Source organism: Panulirus ornatus, chromosome 28 (genome assembly GCF_036320965.1).
Source record: "Panulirus ornatus isolate Po-2019 chromosome 28, ASM3632096v1, whole genome shotgun sequence".
NCBI lineage: Eukaryota > Metazoa > Arthropoda > Malacostraca > Decapoda > Palinuridae > Panulirus > Panulirus ornatus.
This window is the reverse complement of record NC_092251.1, coordinates 4,232,501-4,249,704: the sequence shown is the minus strand read 5'-3', so window position 1 is coordinate 4,249,704 and position 17,204 is coordinate 4,232,501. Positions and strand designations below refer to the sequence as shown.

Genomic DNA, 17,204 nt, shown 5'->3' with positions numbered 1-17,204 from the left:
TGATAACACCAGTATATATATTTATGACATATGTGGATGATTAACATATAAGTCATACTCATCATGTATAGTCATATTCATCTGTTGATGAGTGATTAGAACGAACGGCTGCACAATTCAGGGCGTTGTTGATAGCCAGATGTCTATTGACATTCATAAAACAATGCGTCGTTAATCTATGCAAATCGTGAAAATCTTTTGTATGTCAAAACATTCGAGTGTTTGACATCTGCTTCATGTTTCACGCGAGATGTCAGTCATCCGATGCCCTGACTTTTCTCTGGTCATGGCAAAATGTTTTTTCATATCTGTCGCGACTGTGTATTGTGATTCGTTTTACGGTTTCATATATATGGAAAAATCTGTATTTTACGTCCGTGTGAAGTGAGGAGTTTGTTGTGTCCATCGTCTATCACATGTAAATATCAGTGTCTTCTGCATAGCTTTTGTATGCGTGGAATTTATGTGATATCTTTCCAGAGATGAGGATAACAGAATGTATATTACTTTTCTTCTTCTTCTTCTTCTTCTTCTTCTTCTTCTTCTTCTTCTTCTTCTTCATCTTCTTCTTCTTCTTCTTCTTCTTCTTCTTGTAATCTTTCTTCTTATCCTTCTTCTTCTTCTTCTTCTTCTTATCCTTCTTCTTATCCTTCTTATGCTTCTTCTTTTTCTTCTTCATATATTTTTTATCCTTTCTGTCCTTATTCTTATCCATAATGGTCCACCTTCACTATTCCTCTATTGGTCACCATGTATTCGGTACAAAAAAAAATCGAGATTGCTCAACATATTTCAAGTTTTTTTCTTTTTTTTTGGCCTAACATCGCTTCAGTTTTCCACTGGGAAAACAACTGTAAATTCTCTGACACTAAAAGACTAGTTTCAACAAAATTGGAATTTCTAACACCGTCGAACTCATACACTCTGTTGACTATCGAGGAAGATAGCTGACTTATTTTTTTCTATTACTTGCTTAAAACTTATTCTGAAAAGTCAGCTCAAGCGGGAGAAGTGAAAGGGAGTCATCTATCTTCCCTCCTGCTGCAGAGATTAATGTGGTCCAGACAGAGATGGACGCAGGGAGGCAAAAGAGGAAGAGAGAGAGAGAAAAAAAGAACGTGTGACTGCAAGTCTCTGCCTTTACGAATCTTAATCTGTCGACACCTCACCTGGATACCTACCCTCAAGATGATTAGACCATGGATTAACCTAGCCTCACTGGCTGATGAAGTGTGTTAGTAATATTGCCGCCACCAACAGTATCATGAAGAGTAATGGATTATCTTCTTTCCATCACTCTACTCAGGTTAATTTCGTCTTTTTTTGTTATCACAATACCGTAAGAAGATAGATCGAGCATATCATTAAGTGTCTGAAGCCTAAACATCGAATAGATGAAATATACTATGTCTATTTCCTCTGTGTATTCTTCCAGTACGGGACAGAAATTGCAATATCTTCTCTCTTATCTTCTTCCCCCGATATTGAACTTTCAAATTTTGCAGCCTCTAAAGTTGTCAACAGATATCTGAATACATGAATACCTCAGCAGTGTATCTGCATGGCATGAGTCTTATCCATGGCAGCACACGTATTGGAAATCTCGTGTCTTTTACTATAATGTTGGAGTTCCCGTGTCGTCGGTGCCATGTTGAATTCCAATGTTAGTGGTCCCATGTTGTCAGTGCCACGTTGGAGTGCCAGCATTTGGTAGTCCCATGTTGTCAGTGCCACGTTGGTGTTCCCATGTTGGAAGTCCCATGTTGGAAGTCCCATGCTTGTCAGTAACATGTCTGGGATCCAGTGTTGGTACTCTCATATTAGTCCCCTTCGCTGAAACTCCCTTTTTAAGTACCCTCGTTTTGGTACCCCTTTGTCTAAACTCACATGTTGGCATCCCCTTTCTCGTACTCCCATATCCGTATAGACACATGTTGGTTCTCCCCTATGCATGAAAATCCCATGTTGAATCTGCTACGTTCGAAACTCTCAGGTTGATTCTCCCTAATAACCCATTCCCTCGACCTATCGCAAATATCTGGAACTCAACCTGGAACAGAAGGGGAAAAAAGAAGGACCATTGCTTCCAACCCTTGACCCTCCCACTGAGGGATGGTGACCCAGGGTGATGAGACGCCTCGGCTTCCTCCTACCATCGCAAACGTTCCCACGAAGCAGCAAAAGGTGGCCAGCCATGAAGGCATAGATAGAAAAGCTATTTCAAAGTGTAAGTCCAAGGTTGTAGTCGGCACTGTTGTAGGAGGAGGTTATCGTATTGCCCCGGCGAGCTGCATACAAATTGAAAAATGGATTTAGAGCATCGCCGAGGAAATGTAAAGCTTTGTGTGACTGCATTTGCAAGAGAGCGAGGCAGGGCAGGGGGGGTCGGGTGGGGTAGCACTGCGAATTGGATACAGAGTGGAAACCGTTCAAAGCCTCGAGTGATTTCAAGTAACCCCCTGGAAAACACCGAGTAAAGGATGCGTTGCTTTGGAATCACGTTGGGGGAAAAGCTGGATAAGGAAGAATATAACCAGGTGAAACTCTCTGGTGGGGTCACCGGGTGTCGAGGAGTTACTGTGAGGGGGACGTGAGACGTAGGAAAGAAGTGGCTTCCCTGGGAAGAATGGGTTAGATCTGGCAAGACCGATGGTTAACACTGATGATGTTGACTGTAAGGAAAAAAATTATGAGTTTAGACGAGGTTTACAACTCGTCCAATGAGCAACTAAATACTAAGGAAGCAAAAGTGTAAATCTATATTTGCCAAATTTTAGATCACGCCTTTTTATTCACACTTTCATGAACTCATACTTTTTTTTTTTACATATTGAGCATACGAAGAAAGTCTGGGTAAATGACTTCAAGTGGGAACAAGTGTGGAGTTAGAGGAGGAAGTGCTAATGGAGGTGTGATCCTCCGTGTGAAAAAAAAAAAGACTTTTCTTTTTGAGGACTTAGTATTCACCTCTGTACATAATGGAAACCCTGAGCGCCCTCAGGGAAGATATTCTACCGGTGTGAGAAGGAAAAAAAAAAAAAGGGGATGCTAATAAAAGTGGATGGTGTGTTAGAGAGAGAGAGAGAGAGAGAGAGAGAGAGAGAGAGAGAGAGAGAGAGAGAGAGAGAGAGAGAGAGAGAGAGAGAGAGAGAGGTTTGCATAAAAGCTAGGTTGGGAGCAGGGAGGTTGTTGCACGGTGAGAGCATATTGGAAAAAAGTATGGGTGAATAGATATTAAACGAGAATGTTTCTGAATTAGAGTAAAGTGAAGTAGAGCAGAGTTAGAGCCGATGGTAAGAGGCGAGGCAAAGGTAACATAAATGAGAGAAGATGTCTTAAGTCAAGGAAAACCATATTACTCAGAGCTTTTGAAATTCTGTTTTCGTTCACTGAAGCACACTTGATATTAATTCACTGTTCAAGCACACGGATACAAAGCCATTGGCAAAAGCATACTTTTTTTATATATCTGGAGAATTATATGGCCTTCAGAAAGTATATGAAATGGAAAACAAACTGTTTCACGAAGGAAAGAAATGTTTCCCTTACAATATATATGTTCAGCACTGGGAGGCGGACTCACCTACCTGTAGTTTATAAGGGTTTAGGTTGGAGACGCCTTGGATTACCTGGATGAATTGCCGAGCAGAGGAGAGCTTACGGTGCCTGGGCAGGGTAGGGGGGAAAGATTAACGAGGACTTTGGGTTGGCGGAGGAGATGAACGTGAGGAAAGATCACAAAGGATTTGGTGGTGTTCGGTGCGGAATGGGGAAGGAAGGAAGGAAGGAAGGAGGATATGTGTGAGCGGGAAATATCGGGAAATACTGAGGGAGTTTGGGAGGAGAAGTGGCGGAGATAGCAAGTGGTGGGGGGGTGGGGACAAAAGGGATATGTTGGGAGTGATGTGGGAGTAGAAGATATATGGACGATTAAAGGAGCACAACAGGTTACGTCAGGTGTCGGGAAATTTACGTCAGGTCGGACGTAACGTGAAATAGAAATGATTCAGTAACACAGACGACCCCTTACCTTTTCCGTTGATGTTAGCCGCTTAGATTTTCCTCTAATGAATGAGAGCGACGGACACCTAACAGACTAACAGACAGACAGACTGATAGACAGACAGACAGGCAGACAGACAATCAGACAGACAGACAGACAGGCACTGACCAAAATCCGCTAGACAAAGAAAACACCGAAACAAACAAGACAGACGAAACTCTGAAACCAAACCAGAGTATCACAGGTCAGGTGGTAGCCATACTTTAGTCCCGTTGGCAACACTGACAGAACCAGACGTATAGACACAGAATTTATCCAGACTTCTGGAAAATCGGTAATTAACCCGGTACATTAAAAGCGAATTTACACAGCTTTAGATTATTAGTTTGTAGTGCGTAACTTTGCTCCCCTTGCTATGGAACTAAACTTTATTGGGGGGAGAGGATTATTTCTTTTTTGTATGCCAGTGAGGCATGGCTGTGTGAGACACTACCTTGAAATAAAGCAATGGATGAAGGGTTTGATTCTACAGCATCATTTCCCCAGAGTGTTCAATCATCAACACTCCCCAGGAAAGCAAAAAAGAAAAAAGAAACTTTCGTAAGGAAATAATCGAATTATTTTACTGGTTTCCTTCTGTTTCCTTCAGGCAAACAAAAATGATACCTAGACACCTACTGAAGAACTTAAGCAATCAGAATGATTTAAATAATTGTAAGTTTGGGTAAGTTATGGTGTTCTTGCCCAAGATGGAGGCCTCGCATACCTCGCCGTCAGGAGAGATCAGAGGGGCCTCTCTGATAACTGAACTTCGACTCAGACTTTATGTGACACAAAGTTTGCCCAAACGAGTGAACAGTTCCAAGATGCTGCCGACCCATCGTGGGAATGAACACCGTGAACGGTAGAGTGAGGGAAGGTCACTTTGCTTTGCTCTCTTTCTTGTTTCCAAATATCCAGTTTAGGAATTCTTAGGTACTGTCAATATTCTCTACCTGATAACTATGTCATATAGTATTAAATCTTCTGATATCTGGTTTTCCCATGTAGTCCCATGTGTATGAAAGCATTGGTGTGTGCTTGTGTTGTGGCTGTTTATGTGTTTCTATGTATGTATGTGATCATATGACGATGCAAATGTTTTATTGTCCATTAAAAGTTCCGTGCTTAAAGGTAGAATACGTTGTTTGACTATAGGACTGTTCTAATCTTATCTAATGAATTGATAACACACATACGTGTTTCTTATCCCCGACATGCCACTGTCTTGCCCCAATTTCCCACCTACATTATATATCACTATCAACCTCTAATATCCCCCCCTTCCTCATTATGTGTCACTTTCACATGATGCATGACCACTTTAATGACACATCATGTCACTGGGCCACTATTACCAGCACCTCACCATTACACCAACGCTGTGAATCACCTCCACACTATCACCACACTTTACGTCCCAGTTCAGACCATTTAGAAGTAGCGGTATGAGTTCAGTACCGCGTAGAGGGCGAGGGAGATCTGAGTACTTCATTTCTTTTAATCCTTATCCAATAATAGAAAGTCTGTGGCTGGAAATCGAGGAGATCGAATGCATAACATCTGTTCCATTAACCTCCCAGCATTCATCGCTTTGAGAGGTTACCATAGACCACTAATGGGGCGATGATCGGATCCCTTAACCAAGCAAGACATCTGACTGGTAATGTCCCTGGAATCTACCGCTCCCTCCTCGTCATCCAGGGAAGGACGGGTGTCGAAGCCTGGGAATCTAATATGTTTCGCCGTCGTAACCTGAAGCTGCCCCAATTTTTCCCTCACGTCAGCTGGGTGTCGAACCTCTCAGGAAATACCATTATCCATCATTCATCCTACATTATGAATAGCGTGTATTGAAAATGAATAAATGAATACATAATGTTTTTTTTTCTTGTTTTTATGGATTCTTTTTTCGCATGTCTGAGCCCCGTTGCTATCATCTTCCGCGTCTGTTCTTGTAAGAAGAGATTCTCGCCGTTGCATATATCCTTATGATGACTACACACACACATAGGGCAAAGGCTTCTATGCCTCACAGCTGTAATGATCCTGTTAACGTAATCGATATTCAGTGACTATAAAATCATAAAAAAGAGACGTTCACGAGATTCGATAATTTATCCTGAGTACATAAGTCTTTTCTGATACCTTTGATGACATTACTTACAAGATTGAAAATTGTGTATAGGCTTTCTTCCAAGACGAGATTTTGTTTCAGAGAAATCTTCATTCAATTTTCCCTTCCACCGAGTCTTTATAAAGTGTCTCAAAATACGCTTACGGAAGAGTTCTTGAGTGTGTCTTTTTGAAAGTGTTATCAGAAGAGCTGTTGAAGGTGTCTTCCGAGTCTTACTTTATACTTACAGAAGAGTTGGTGTGTGCGTCTCTTACGCAAAAAAAAAAAGAGAAATATATATACAGATAAAACAGATGTGTCGCTGACGCTGGCTATACCATGCAAAACTTTTTTAAACATTTTCGATATATAAATTTAGGTTAATATACTAAGGTCTATATTGCAGGCCAACTGTTGCAGTTTTTCATTAAACCTATTACAGGAGGCAGATTTATTTTGAGAGAAAAAAAACTACCGTAGTTTGCATCAGCTGTTTGTAATATATATGACCATTAAGGCAGTTTTATCTCGAGCCAAAACCACCAAAAATACTTCTTCCGACGCCATACGTACTCCTCACAACACCATACATATTCCTACCCACAGTATTTCTCCCCCACTCTGTACATACTCCTTCCTACACCATGTATGCTGCTCCCCACACACCGTACATACCCCTACTGACATCATGTGTAGTCCTACCCACACCATACACGTACCTGAGGATGAAATGAGAATGGTGAAGTCGGAGGAGAAGGTGTTCAAGAGAAAGCTAGGGAAGAGATTAAAGGAAACAATAGCAAGAACAATAAATGTGAAAATAAGAGAGGTCTGAAAGAGCAAAAAAGGATTACATTTAAAGTAGAATATTCGATAGACAAAAGTAATCGGTGAAAGAAGCAGTAATGTAGGAATCAGAACATAGAAGAATGAAAAAAGAGAAGATGGCAGAAATGTCTTTAAAGTAGATATTAAGAGTTACATGGTAAGATGTAACAGGAAGCGTGAGGTGTGAGACACGAGCAAAGGAAGTGGAATATGGACGAAAGGAAGAGGGAAAGTGAAAACCAGAGCGAAAGAAGGAGAGAACGAAGGCATAAGCTGAGGAATCAGAGGGGACGAGAGAAAGTGAGAATGGAGGAAAAGTGTTGGAAATTGTAAGAACGAGGGAGAACTCAGTGACCAGAGATAATGATAATACAAAGAGAAATTGATAGGAAAGGAATAAAGGTGAGTCAGAAGGAGAGAGGACGGTGTAAGGGTGGGAGATGGTGGGTAGAGGAATGATGGAGGGAGGCAGTGAAGCAGGAGAGGTAAGGAGACAAGTCCATAAATCATTGGGAGGCAGGATAGCAGGAGCAGCGACCCATCTCTCCCTGCTTACTTCCTCCTGGAACTAAGAGAAGCAGGACACAAGCAGCGGTATTGACCCGTCCCTGGCGAATTATCTCATCCCGAGGTTGAGAGAGTAGCCTGGTAGGTGAGGTAGTAGCAACGAGGCCATTTCCCACTGTAGCCTCAAACACCTACCAGCCCCAAGACCCTGTCTACCTACCTCCCTCCCTCCCTACCTACCTACCCACCTACCCACCTACGTTCCTCATCCTCAACTTACCAGAGGTCGAGTGGCTCCGACTGCGAGAGGAGGATATTCCTTCTGGCTAATTACGCGAATCATTTCAGCCACCAGGAGGTAGCAGCTAAGGCTGGCTCGGTGATAAATGGCTTGACGGGAAGGATTTACTGTCGTGTGATCGATGGTCGCGAAATGATCGTTCCGACGAGACCTGTGCCAGGTGGAGATAGAGGGAGATGATTCACATTTACATTTCTGATACTTGGAGAGTCATGGTGATGATGTGCGATGTATAGTGCCATGATATGTGCGTCCAGATGAAGGTGTATGTTGATTTCACGCCAAGATAAGTTATGGAAGGTAATCGTTTGAAGTAAACTTGCATGACTGGAGGACTTTAGGGTTGTGAAAGGTTCGGAAAATTGAATTATTTGGTGTTTCAGGTAACACACTGGGGCTAACTGAGCGGGGAAGGTGGTGTCAAATCAATGAGGCTTCTTGCCGTGGTGAAGTAGTGTAGTTGTGATGTCACATCAACATTAGAGTGTCACTTGGTTGTGGGTGATCAGATAAATGCTGTGACGGAATCTGAGTACCTCAGGCTTGATGTGTGGAGATCTGGTGGTTTTTTGAGGAACTGTTGTGGTGAACTGTTGTGGTGAACTGTTGTGGTGAGTGGTGGTCGAAGCTGTGTGTGTGTGTGAGGTGGGATTACCAGCTGTGTGTCTATGACGCTGCAGGAAGCTCGATGGCAGAGTGGATTATAAATGTCAAGTGTCAGGCAGACAATGACTCCACACACACACACACACACACACACACACACACACACACACACACACACACACACACACACACACACACACATTCACCAAAGCTTGTTCGAGTACCTTTGATAACAAAAACGAATTAATTAATATTCACCGTCCAACATGGGTAAGATTAACGCGTTTAATTAGCATGTGATTAACGAAACGCATATGTTTGACGAGTTGTGCCCAGTATGTAAATATGCGATGCGATATGTTAATAGATATTTTGCGTTTGGCTCACGATTTAGATTATAAGGATATAATGAGTAAGGTAAAGTAGCCACGCTTTCGAAGCAGCTACAGTTTAAAACAGTCAGATTGCATTATGTTGCGGTAAAAATCACTGTAGAAATCCCCTTAGAATATCATTTTCACTCCATATTCTGCATTAGCCGATGGAGTAGATGTATTTCAATAGTTTCTGCTGACAGAGATCCATGAGTATCGCTGTCTATATATCTTTTTGAGGTATGGTAAAAATTTTCAAACAGAGAGGTCCATTTCCATTTCTCCTGTATATATATGTATACACACAGGTGTCGTGGATCAGACGTAAGGACGTGCACGTGCTAACGACGGGAGACTTTACGTACACCACAGCCAACAAGTTCCGTGCCCTCCACCTGCCAGGGTCGCCCTACTGGACCCTTCAGGTCGACAACCCCACCGTCAGCGACTCCGGCATATACGAGTGCCAGGTCTCCACCCAACCCAAGATCTTCCGCAGCTTCACCCTCAATGTTGTCGGTGAGTTGAGACTCTCTCTCTCTCTCTGTCTCTCTCTCTCTCTCTCTCTCTCTCTCTCTCTCTCTCTCTCTCTCTCTCTCTCTCTCTCTCTCTCTCTCTCTCTCTCTCTCTCTCTCTCTCTCTCTCTCTCTCTCTCTCCGTTGATCTATGTCTTGATTTATCTCTTTCTGCACCTGAACACACACACACACACACACACACACACACACACACACACACACACACACATCTGCATATTTCCTTTAGCTTATTTCTTTGAGAGATTTTGGGAGATGTTACGTTGAAGCCTTTTTATATACACAAAGCTTTTGACGTTGTGACCCTATATGCTAAGAGACCAATATGTTGATACTAAAACCAACAGACTTCGCCTTACCTAATGTGTTAGGTTCAGTCACCAATATTCTTAATAATCTAGCCAGTATATAGCGATTTTTTTTTAAAATTCGGAATTAGGTAAAGTTAATCAAGAGTGGGGCAAGATCCTGTACATATGTTTCATTTTTATAAAGTGAGTTTAATCCCAGATAACATTACCAAACCGCTCTCACCACTCTGGGAAAAGGTTTGAACAGTTAAATCTCAGTCAAGCAATACACAGTTCATTTCGTAATACGCAGTTTAATATTATGTTTTGATTAATGCAGTTTTACCTCACAGCTTCCTCTGTTTCGAAGTCCTGCCTCATTTATCAGACGTTCTGATGACGAATGACTTTTAGAATTGTATATACATTATTTTCCAACTTCTGGACTAAGCGGCAGCTGACTCCGACATTTATGAATACGTCAATGAATATTTCACAAAAAAAGCAATATGATATTTTGTCATACTCCTGGTGTAATGGAGACCAGTGTTGAGGAAAACGTAAAGAGGAATTTCTGTCCCACTCTCGGAAATCTTATTTCCTATTATCCTATTTCTCCCACTTCTAGCTACACGCTGTTGCTGCTGCTCCTCAAATCACATGACATTGCTCTGTCGGATTACACTCGTCTGTTGTATCTGATGTGTTGTTTGACATTTTTTTCCCCTCGCTAGTGGTGCCCCTAGCGCAGGGTTGTATGCTTCTGTTTTGCACAGACCACCAGACCTGGGACGAGGTTAGTTGTGTTGCTATTGCTGGATTATAGTTTGTGTTGTTGTATGGAACACCCCCCAAGCTTAGCAGGAGATGGCGTTAGTGTTGCAAGTCGTGTTGGATCGCCCCTTGTACCAGCACGGGCCATCTTACCCACGAAGGAGTGTAGTGTTGCTGTTGCTAACAATTACAAATCTCACCCCCAGACGAATTGTAAGGAGGTAGTTAGCTAGACTACCCAAAGATCACTCTCATTGAGCAGGATATGGGAACTTTTTTTTCTCAATAATCCTTTGAAATAAACATGACGTCCATAGACAGAAGAATCCAGAGTCTTATAGACTGACAACTAAAAATGTCTTTTGTTTAACCATTCGTAGCCAGCCAACAAGTCTGATACCATAACAGGAAAAAAATGTAATGATAAAACAGATGATAAAATGCCTGAAAAAAAAAACATTAAAGTAGTAAAGCAACTTGATTTTTGATCGTTGTCATCGACACTTTCATTAATATATGATTATAACGTTAATGATCGAGTTCTGAGACTCGTATCCTGAGGTGGCTTCCAGCAGCTACACATAACCAAGAACACACCTGTATCATTTTACCCTGGAAATGGAACTGATGCTTCCCTTTAGAGTCAGCTCGTATCATTATCTTGTTCCCAAAGATTAATCCTCCCCCCCCACCCAGAGTTCATATACAGAGCAATGTTCTCTCTCTCTCTCTCTCTCTCTCTCTCTCTCTCTCTCTCTCTCTCTCCCTCCCACACACACGCCAACCTGACATTTTGCTGACATACGAGAGAGAAAAAAAAAAAAGAAGAACTCTGACTGAAATACTTTGACACTCTCGCTATTGTTTCCAATTAGTGTTGCGTTACATCTGCCAGTGTTTCTCTGTCTTGTTCGACCACGGAAATGGACGGTGATGTTTTCCCGCTGCACATCCACAGTAACTCGTAAACGAGTCTCTTTTCCCCCACTTTTTACAGTGGTAAGGAAAATGGAATAATTATATTTGACTGTCCTCTGTCTGTGTGTCTCACTGACCACCGTACTCCTTCAGTCTAATTCCGTCGGTGTGTCTCGGGACGCTAGTGCTTTGTTCTCCTATAACTATTCAACCAATATTCAGCGGCGACAAAAACTACGGCTCATATACGAGACCCATTTCAAGCACAGGACGATAACTTAACCGGTCGGAGAAAAACAGCGTAAAAGATCCAGGTGTATCGACGGCGGATGGCCTCATAAAACATGGCTTATGGCAACGTCTGTCACGGTAGGAAAAACAAAGCTTGTCTCTGTTGGTGATGAGAAGCCTTGTGGTTGCAGCGGTAACGATGAGGTTCGAGTTGTTCTCGTTGAACGCTGAAGAAGATCCTTACGTCATAGCTGGCTGTTCCTTCCTTCCACACGCACATGTCTGTCATCGTGGTTGCTTTGCAGACACCACGGTGTTCGAAGTCACCTTCGTTAGATACTTGAAGGTGTTCTTCTCGATCCTTCAGATATGGTTAGATTAGAACGCTATGGAAAAGAGATTAGCCATCTTTAGGGAAAAAATTAAGTCATCTCTCTGTCATGTTTTTACCACAGGACTTACAAATCTGTATCTTTCGTGTAACATGTATCCTCGGTATTGCCTATTTTTTTCATATAAAGATGATTATATTCATGTTCTATGCAGTGTACGTTCTCCTGTTATATAGCATTGTTCTTCATGCCAGCCTCACCTGTCATATACCATGGCAGCCTCACCTGTCATATACCATGCCAGCCTCACCTGTCATATACCATGCCAGCCTCACCTGTCATATACCATGCCAGCCTCACCTGTCATATACCATGCCAGCCTCACCTGTCATGCCCCACAGTGCCAAACGCCACCATCACCGGGGTGCGGGAGATGTTCATGAAGGCCGGAAGTGACATCAACATCACGTGTGTCATCAAGGGAGCCATACGAGGCGCGCCCATCACGTGGTACCACGTGCTGCCCCGCCCACCACGTGAGTACCATGCACGATGTTACCACGTACTACCCCGACCTACTACGTAAGTAACAACGCGTATTTCACCGCGTTCTTGTCCACAAAGCTGTTAAATCCCTCTCCTTTCCTCCCCTCTACCTCCCAACCATCTTCATCCCCCAGCCCTCTCCGCCTCATGCCTCCGACTAGCAACTTGCTCCTCATCACAAGACCCAACAGGTCTCCTTCCCCCACCTCACCCCAACCACCCCCACCTGTTACGTTCGCCTCTTCCTTTATGTTTACGAGTTGGCAACTCTTCCAGGAGTTGCCGCATGTTGACAATATCGTATTTATGACGTCATAAACTGCAATACTTGAGGTATTTATCACTAAAACTCGACTAAGGATAGAGGGGCGGGGGGCGGCGGCACGGGGCTTCCACTAACCCCACTTTAATTAGCAAGCTGTTGAAAGAATAGCAAATTATGGCACTGAAACTCTCAGTCGGAGTTGATATACATCGCGCAGACACGATATATTCCCCCAGCGCAAGCGGGTCTCGGGTCGTGAATTGGCAGTGTCTGATTTGCAGTTTTCGACAAACGTTTGGATATTTCAAGGAACGTTTTCATAGACCCCGAGTGGTGTGCCCATCCTATAGGCAGAGGTTCTTCATAAGGCATGTAACCAGCTGGTGTAAATCAGTAATTCTTTCTTTTATACAGACAGGTGGCTGTTTCCACCCGTTTCTTATAACCAGGTAGTCTGCCGTTAACCTGTTACCAACATTACTTCCCCGGCAGACACGACGGAGCAGGTGGAGGAGATCAAGACGAGTGATCGCGGAGGCGTGCAGGTGGTGACGGACAAGCACGCGGGCACCAGCTGGCTCCTGGTCACCCGTGCCACCTGGCGGGACGCCGGGAACTACACCTGCGCCCCAGACTACGCCAAGCCCGCCTCCGTCTCCGTGCATGTCCTGGACGGTGAGTTACAGGCGGGGGAAGGCGGAGGGAGGTCAGTCTTGTATGTGTAAGGAAGAATGTGTCTATACAGCTGTAGGACAGCCTTGTATGGGGACTCTTTGTCGTTGTAGTAGTAGTAGTGGGTCTGTGAGTGGCACTTTCGGTTTCTCTAAGGAGAGCCAGTGCTGCAGAAGGTGTGTCTCTGTTGATTTAGATGTGTCTGAAAGGGAAAGTGAGATTGTACTCTTTGTCTGTAGGCATTTACTTGTGTCTGTGAAGATGTAGATTTGTCTGTGGAGTCACAGGGGTGTCTGTGTACGTGTAGATGTAACCATGCAGAATTAGTATGTCTTTGTATATATATATATATATATATATATATATATATATATATATATATATATATATATATATATATATATCTACAGAACCCTGGGTATTTCTATACACACGCACGTGTTTGATATATATATATGTGTGTGTGTGTGTGTGGCTATAAAGTCCAGCATATTTCTGTAGAGTTGTGGACGTGGAATATGTAGCTGTTAAATCAGTCGTCAGAACTGCTACCTTATGAAAACTGTAGCGGAGACAAAGTGTCTCCTGGTAATTATAGAAAACGCGTTCCGGGACATTAATAAGGAAATTATTAAAACACTGCTCACATTATCTGTCGAAATTAGAATATGCTCGTCAGGTTTTGTCGCCGCGTTTAAAGAAACTCAAAGAGCTCTTATCAAAGGCGTATATGAGGGTGACAAAAATTATAGGTGAGAGGTTAGAGGCCATAAACTCTTCTTCCTTGCATGAAAGAAGAGTAAGTGGTGACTTGGTTGAACCTTTGAGTTTTACACCAGTTTGATGATGTGAGCAATGAACAATCGTTCGATAGATGCAGAGAGAGAGAGAGAGAGAGAGAGAGAGAACGACCAAAGGCCACAACGTAAACCTAAACCAAAAACTGTAGAAAACGTGTAAAGGAGTATTTCTATGAAGTAAGAATTCCAGAGTAATGGGGAAACCCTCGTAATGAAAGTGAGACTGCCAGCGGCATACGCAAGATTAAAACGTTGTGTGATAGTAGACAAAGCTCCAGTAATGGGGTCCCACGAGCGTAAAATTCCCCTTCGTGCATCGTACAAAATAGGTAGTTACACACATACGCGCAGCGCCTGGCGATATATGTGACAGCTCCAGCGAGGCAATCAGTGTCGGGATTACTCCTTTGGGTACCAGGGCCAGCCTCGACCCATCTAGCGACGCCCTAGAGACGCTTGCTTGCCCCTCCTCCTCCTCCCCTCCCTCTCTCTCCGACGATGTCCTCCTCCTCCTCCTCCTTCTCCTCCTCCTCCTCGCCTCCCCGCAGGCTGCTCCTGTTGCTGTGTCTAAACAGAGACGAAACCGTGATTCGTAGACTCCACTGACCAGCGTGGTGTTAGGGGTGAACGTGGTGAGCACGATAGCTTAATGCTACCTCTCGATTCTTATCCCATTTCTAGAATGAAGAGACCGAGTCTTTTAAACATTTTTGAGCAAAAGCAAACTCTTTCTCCCTCACTATCTATCCACATTATCTATTTCGTTTCATATTCATCATTCCACTGTCGAGATATACGCCAGTTTTCTTGTGTTATCCGCTGTCTTTCGTGGAAAAAAAAATGAATATAACCCTTAGTTTCTGAGAAAGATTACACACACTCCGTGTGCAATACGTGCTGTGTTGCTGAACAAAGATTAAAGAGAATACTTCATTACCTTTAGTAATGAACCTTTACCTGAAAGGTGAGAATTAATTAAGTTAATATACCAAGTGATGCTTCCTTCTTGATTCAGACTGTGAATTAATGATAACAGCTGCAATACACGAGGTAACTAGGTAGCTTTATCATCTGTAAATTAAACCAGAGCATGTACTTGAAAGGCTTGATTATAAACCTATATTTGGATTATGTAGCCAAGTATACATAAACCCTTTGTCTGATACATTACCTTACCTTCCTGCCCCAGGATCCCCTTCTATGGGGCTCCCGCAGCGCTCAGGAAGCCAGCTGCATCCACCGGGCGAGACCACAGGTCAGAAAATACGGTGATGTTGTGTTTATGTCTGTGTTCAGTGAATGTAGGGCATTTGAGGAGTATGTACTCATTATCTTCAGTATGGAAGTTGCATGTGTTGAATCAGGGTCTGTGGTGTAGTTTCGAAAGTGCACACGAGAAAGAGTAACTCTTGCATGCCTGGGGAGTGCAGTTTGAGGCTGGTGTATGTCTGGTAGAACGGAAAGTACCGACCATACTGAACTGAGACTGTTTAGGAATGACCTTTTATTGTGTCGTTTAGGTGTCGATTATTTGTTGTTGTTGTTGTTGTTGTTGTTGAGCAGCCGGTGATTATTTTGCGTGCTCTGTTTCCTGTGGTTTGCAGCTTTGATATGCTTTCTTTTGACTGTATGAATGGTCAAGTAGAGGAGGCGTAGTTTAAGGTGGAGCAGATGAGTCATTTCTAGAGGATACTGATGGACTGCTTCTGTTGTGTAAAACAGGCACCAGTAAGTGTTCTTATGGCCTTTAGTGTCTTTTATGGCCTCTGTGTAGAGGTGTTCGCCGTGTGATGTGGCTCTCTTACGTGATGGCTGCAATTGTTGGAAGTCTGTCTAATGGGAGTAGTTTAGTCTTGACGAGGACCTTTTCCCTCCATAAGAGTCCATTATATATATATGTGTGTGTGTGTGTGTGTGTGTGTGTGTGTGTGTGTGTGTGTGTGTGTAATAAAGTCGTTTCCTAATAATGTAATACTTTACTTATATCTATATACGATACATTATTATCCACTGTTAATCCTCCACGTTCAAGATATGGCAACTATTCCTGCCATTCCACCGGACTATCATCTACTAAAGCGTAGTTTCCCTCCTGACAGAGGAGGCGCCAGCCGAGTTGCATCATGACCCTCAGCCCAGCAGCGGATCTCCTCCCACCACCACCACCACCAGCCGGCCGCCCTACCACACACTCCTCCTCCTGTTGTTCCTGCTGGTGCTGCTGGAGAGTGTGTTGGGTGGTAGCGGGACCAGCAGACTCTCTTGTTTCCTCTGCTGCCACCTGCTGGCCACCGCCTGCTTCCTGCCCACCCTCACTACATTTGTTGCCGCTACTGTAGACCCAGGGGAGACGTGGACGCTGGGGAGAATACCACACGGCTCCCCTGTTCACCAAATGTCCTTGCGTCTCTAGTCGGACGCTCAGTCTCGGAAGGACATCGAAAAGTATATTTTTTCTTACGTGTAGTGACTTGAGTCGTGCCACTAACTGTACTCTGTTTCGAATAAAGTTTGAAGCGTTTGTTTTTTGTGCATCCTGTTAAGGGGTCTCTCTCTCTCTCTCTCTCTCTCTCTCTCTCTCTCTCTCTCTCTCTCTCTCTCTCTCTCTCTCTCTCTCTCTCTCTCTCTCTCTCTCTCTCTCTCTCTCTCTATCTATCTATTTCTCTCTCCTTCCATCCTGGCTCTAAAAAGTGAGGGGACTCGCTCCGTCTAGAATCCATCCTACACTCCCCCTCCACTCCCTTCCCCCTTCCAGCTCTGAGTACTCAATATACCACAAGCCCTATAGACTTTATGAGCTCCTCATAACGTACAGACTCCGGATCCCCTGCGTATCCTATAAGCCTCATAGCTCTGGGTTTGATCCCTCCCAGTCCTACCATATCTGATAAATGGATGCCGGGGACACTTATGGATACACCATGTTATTAGGAGAAAGATTTTGATCACCACTGGTTATCAAACCTGTTGCTAATTTCTCTCTATCTTTTTAATGGCTGGGTTCATAGCTTTCTATCTCTGGTGGATTGGAATCTGAAGAGCTATCTCGATACTGGAATGATAAAC

General features: G+C 43.5%; 1 protein-coding gene across 5 annotated transcripts in view; it reads left to right on the top strand.

Moving 5' to 3' along the window:
- The window catches only part of LOC139757774 (hemicentin-2-like), a 367,317-nt gene extending 350,658 nt beyond the window's left edge, over window positions 1-16,659 (top strand). For 4 of the 5 annotated variants that reach the window (XM_071678558.1, XM_071678554.1, XM_071678557.1 and 1 more), the window contains 5 exons: window positions 9,083-9,293; window positions 12,257-12,391; window positions 13,159-13,341; window positions 15,328-15,393; window positions 16,238-16,659. In XM_071678558.1, the coding sequence (XP_071534659.1) occupies window positions 9,083-9,293; window positions 12,257-12,391; window positions 13,159-13,341; window positions 15,328-15,393; window positions 16,238-16,551 (909 nt within the window). In that variant the 3' untranslated portion in view covers window positions 16,552-16,659. The remainder of the gene's footprint in view (window positions 1-9,082; window positions 9,294-12,256; window positions 12,392-13,158; window positions 13,342-15,327; window positions 15,394-16,237) is intronic. The other variant, XM_071678555.1, reaches the window with a different exon arrangement.
- The last annotated feature ends 545 nt before the right edge of the window (window positions 16,660-17,204 follow it).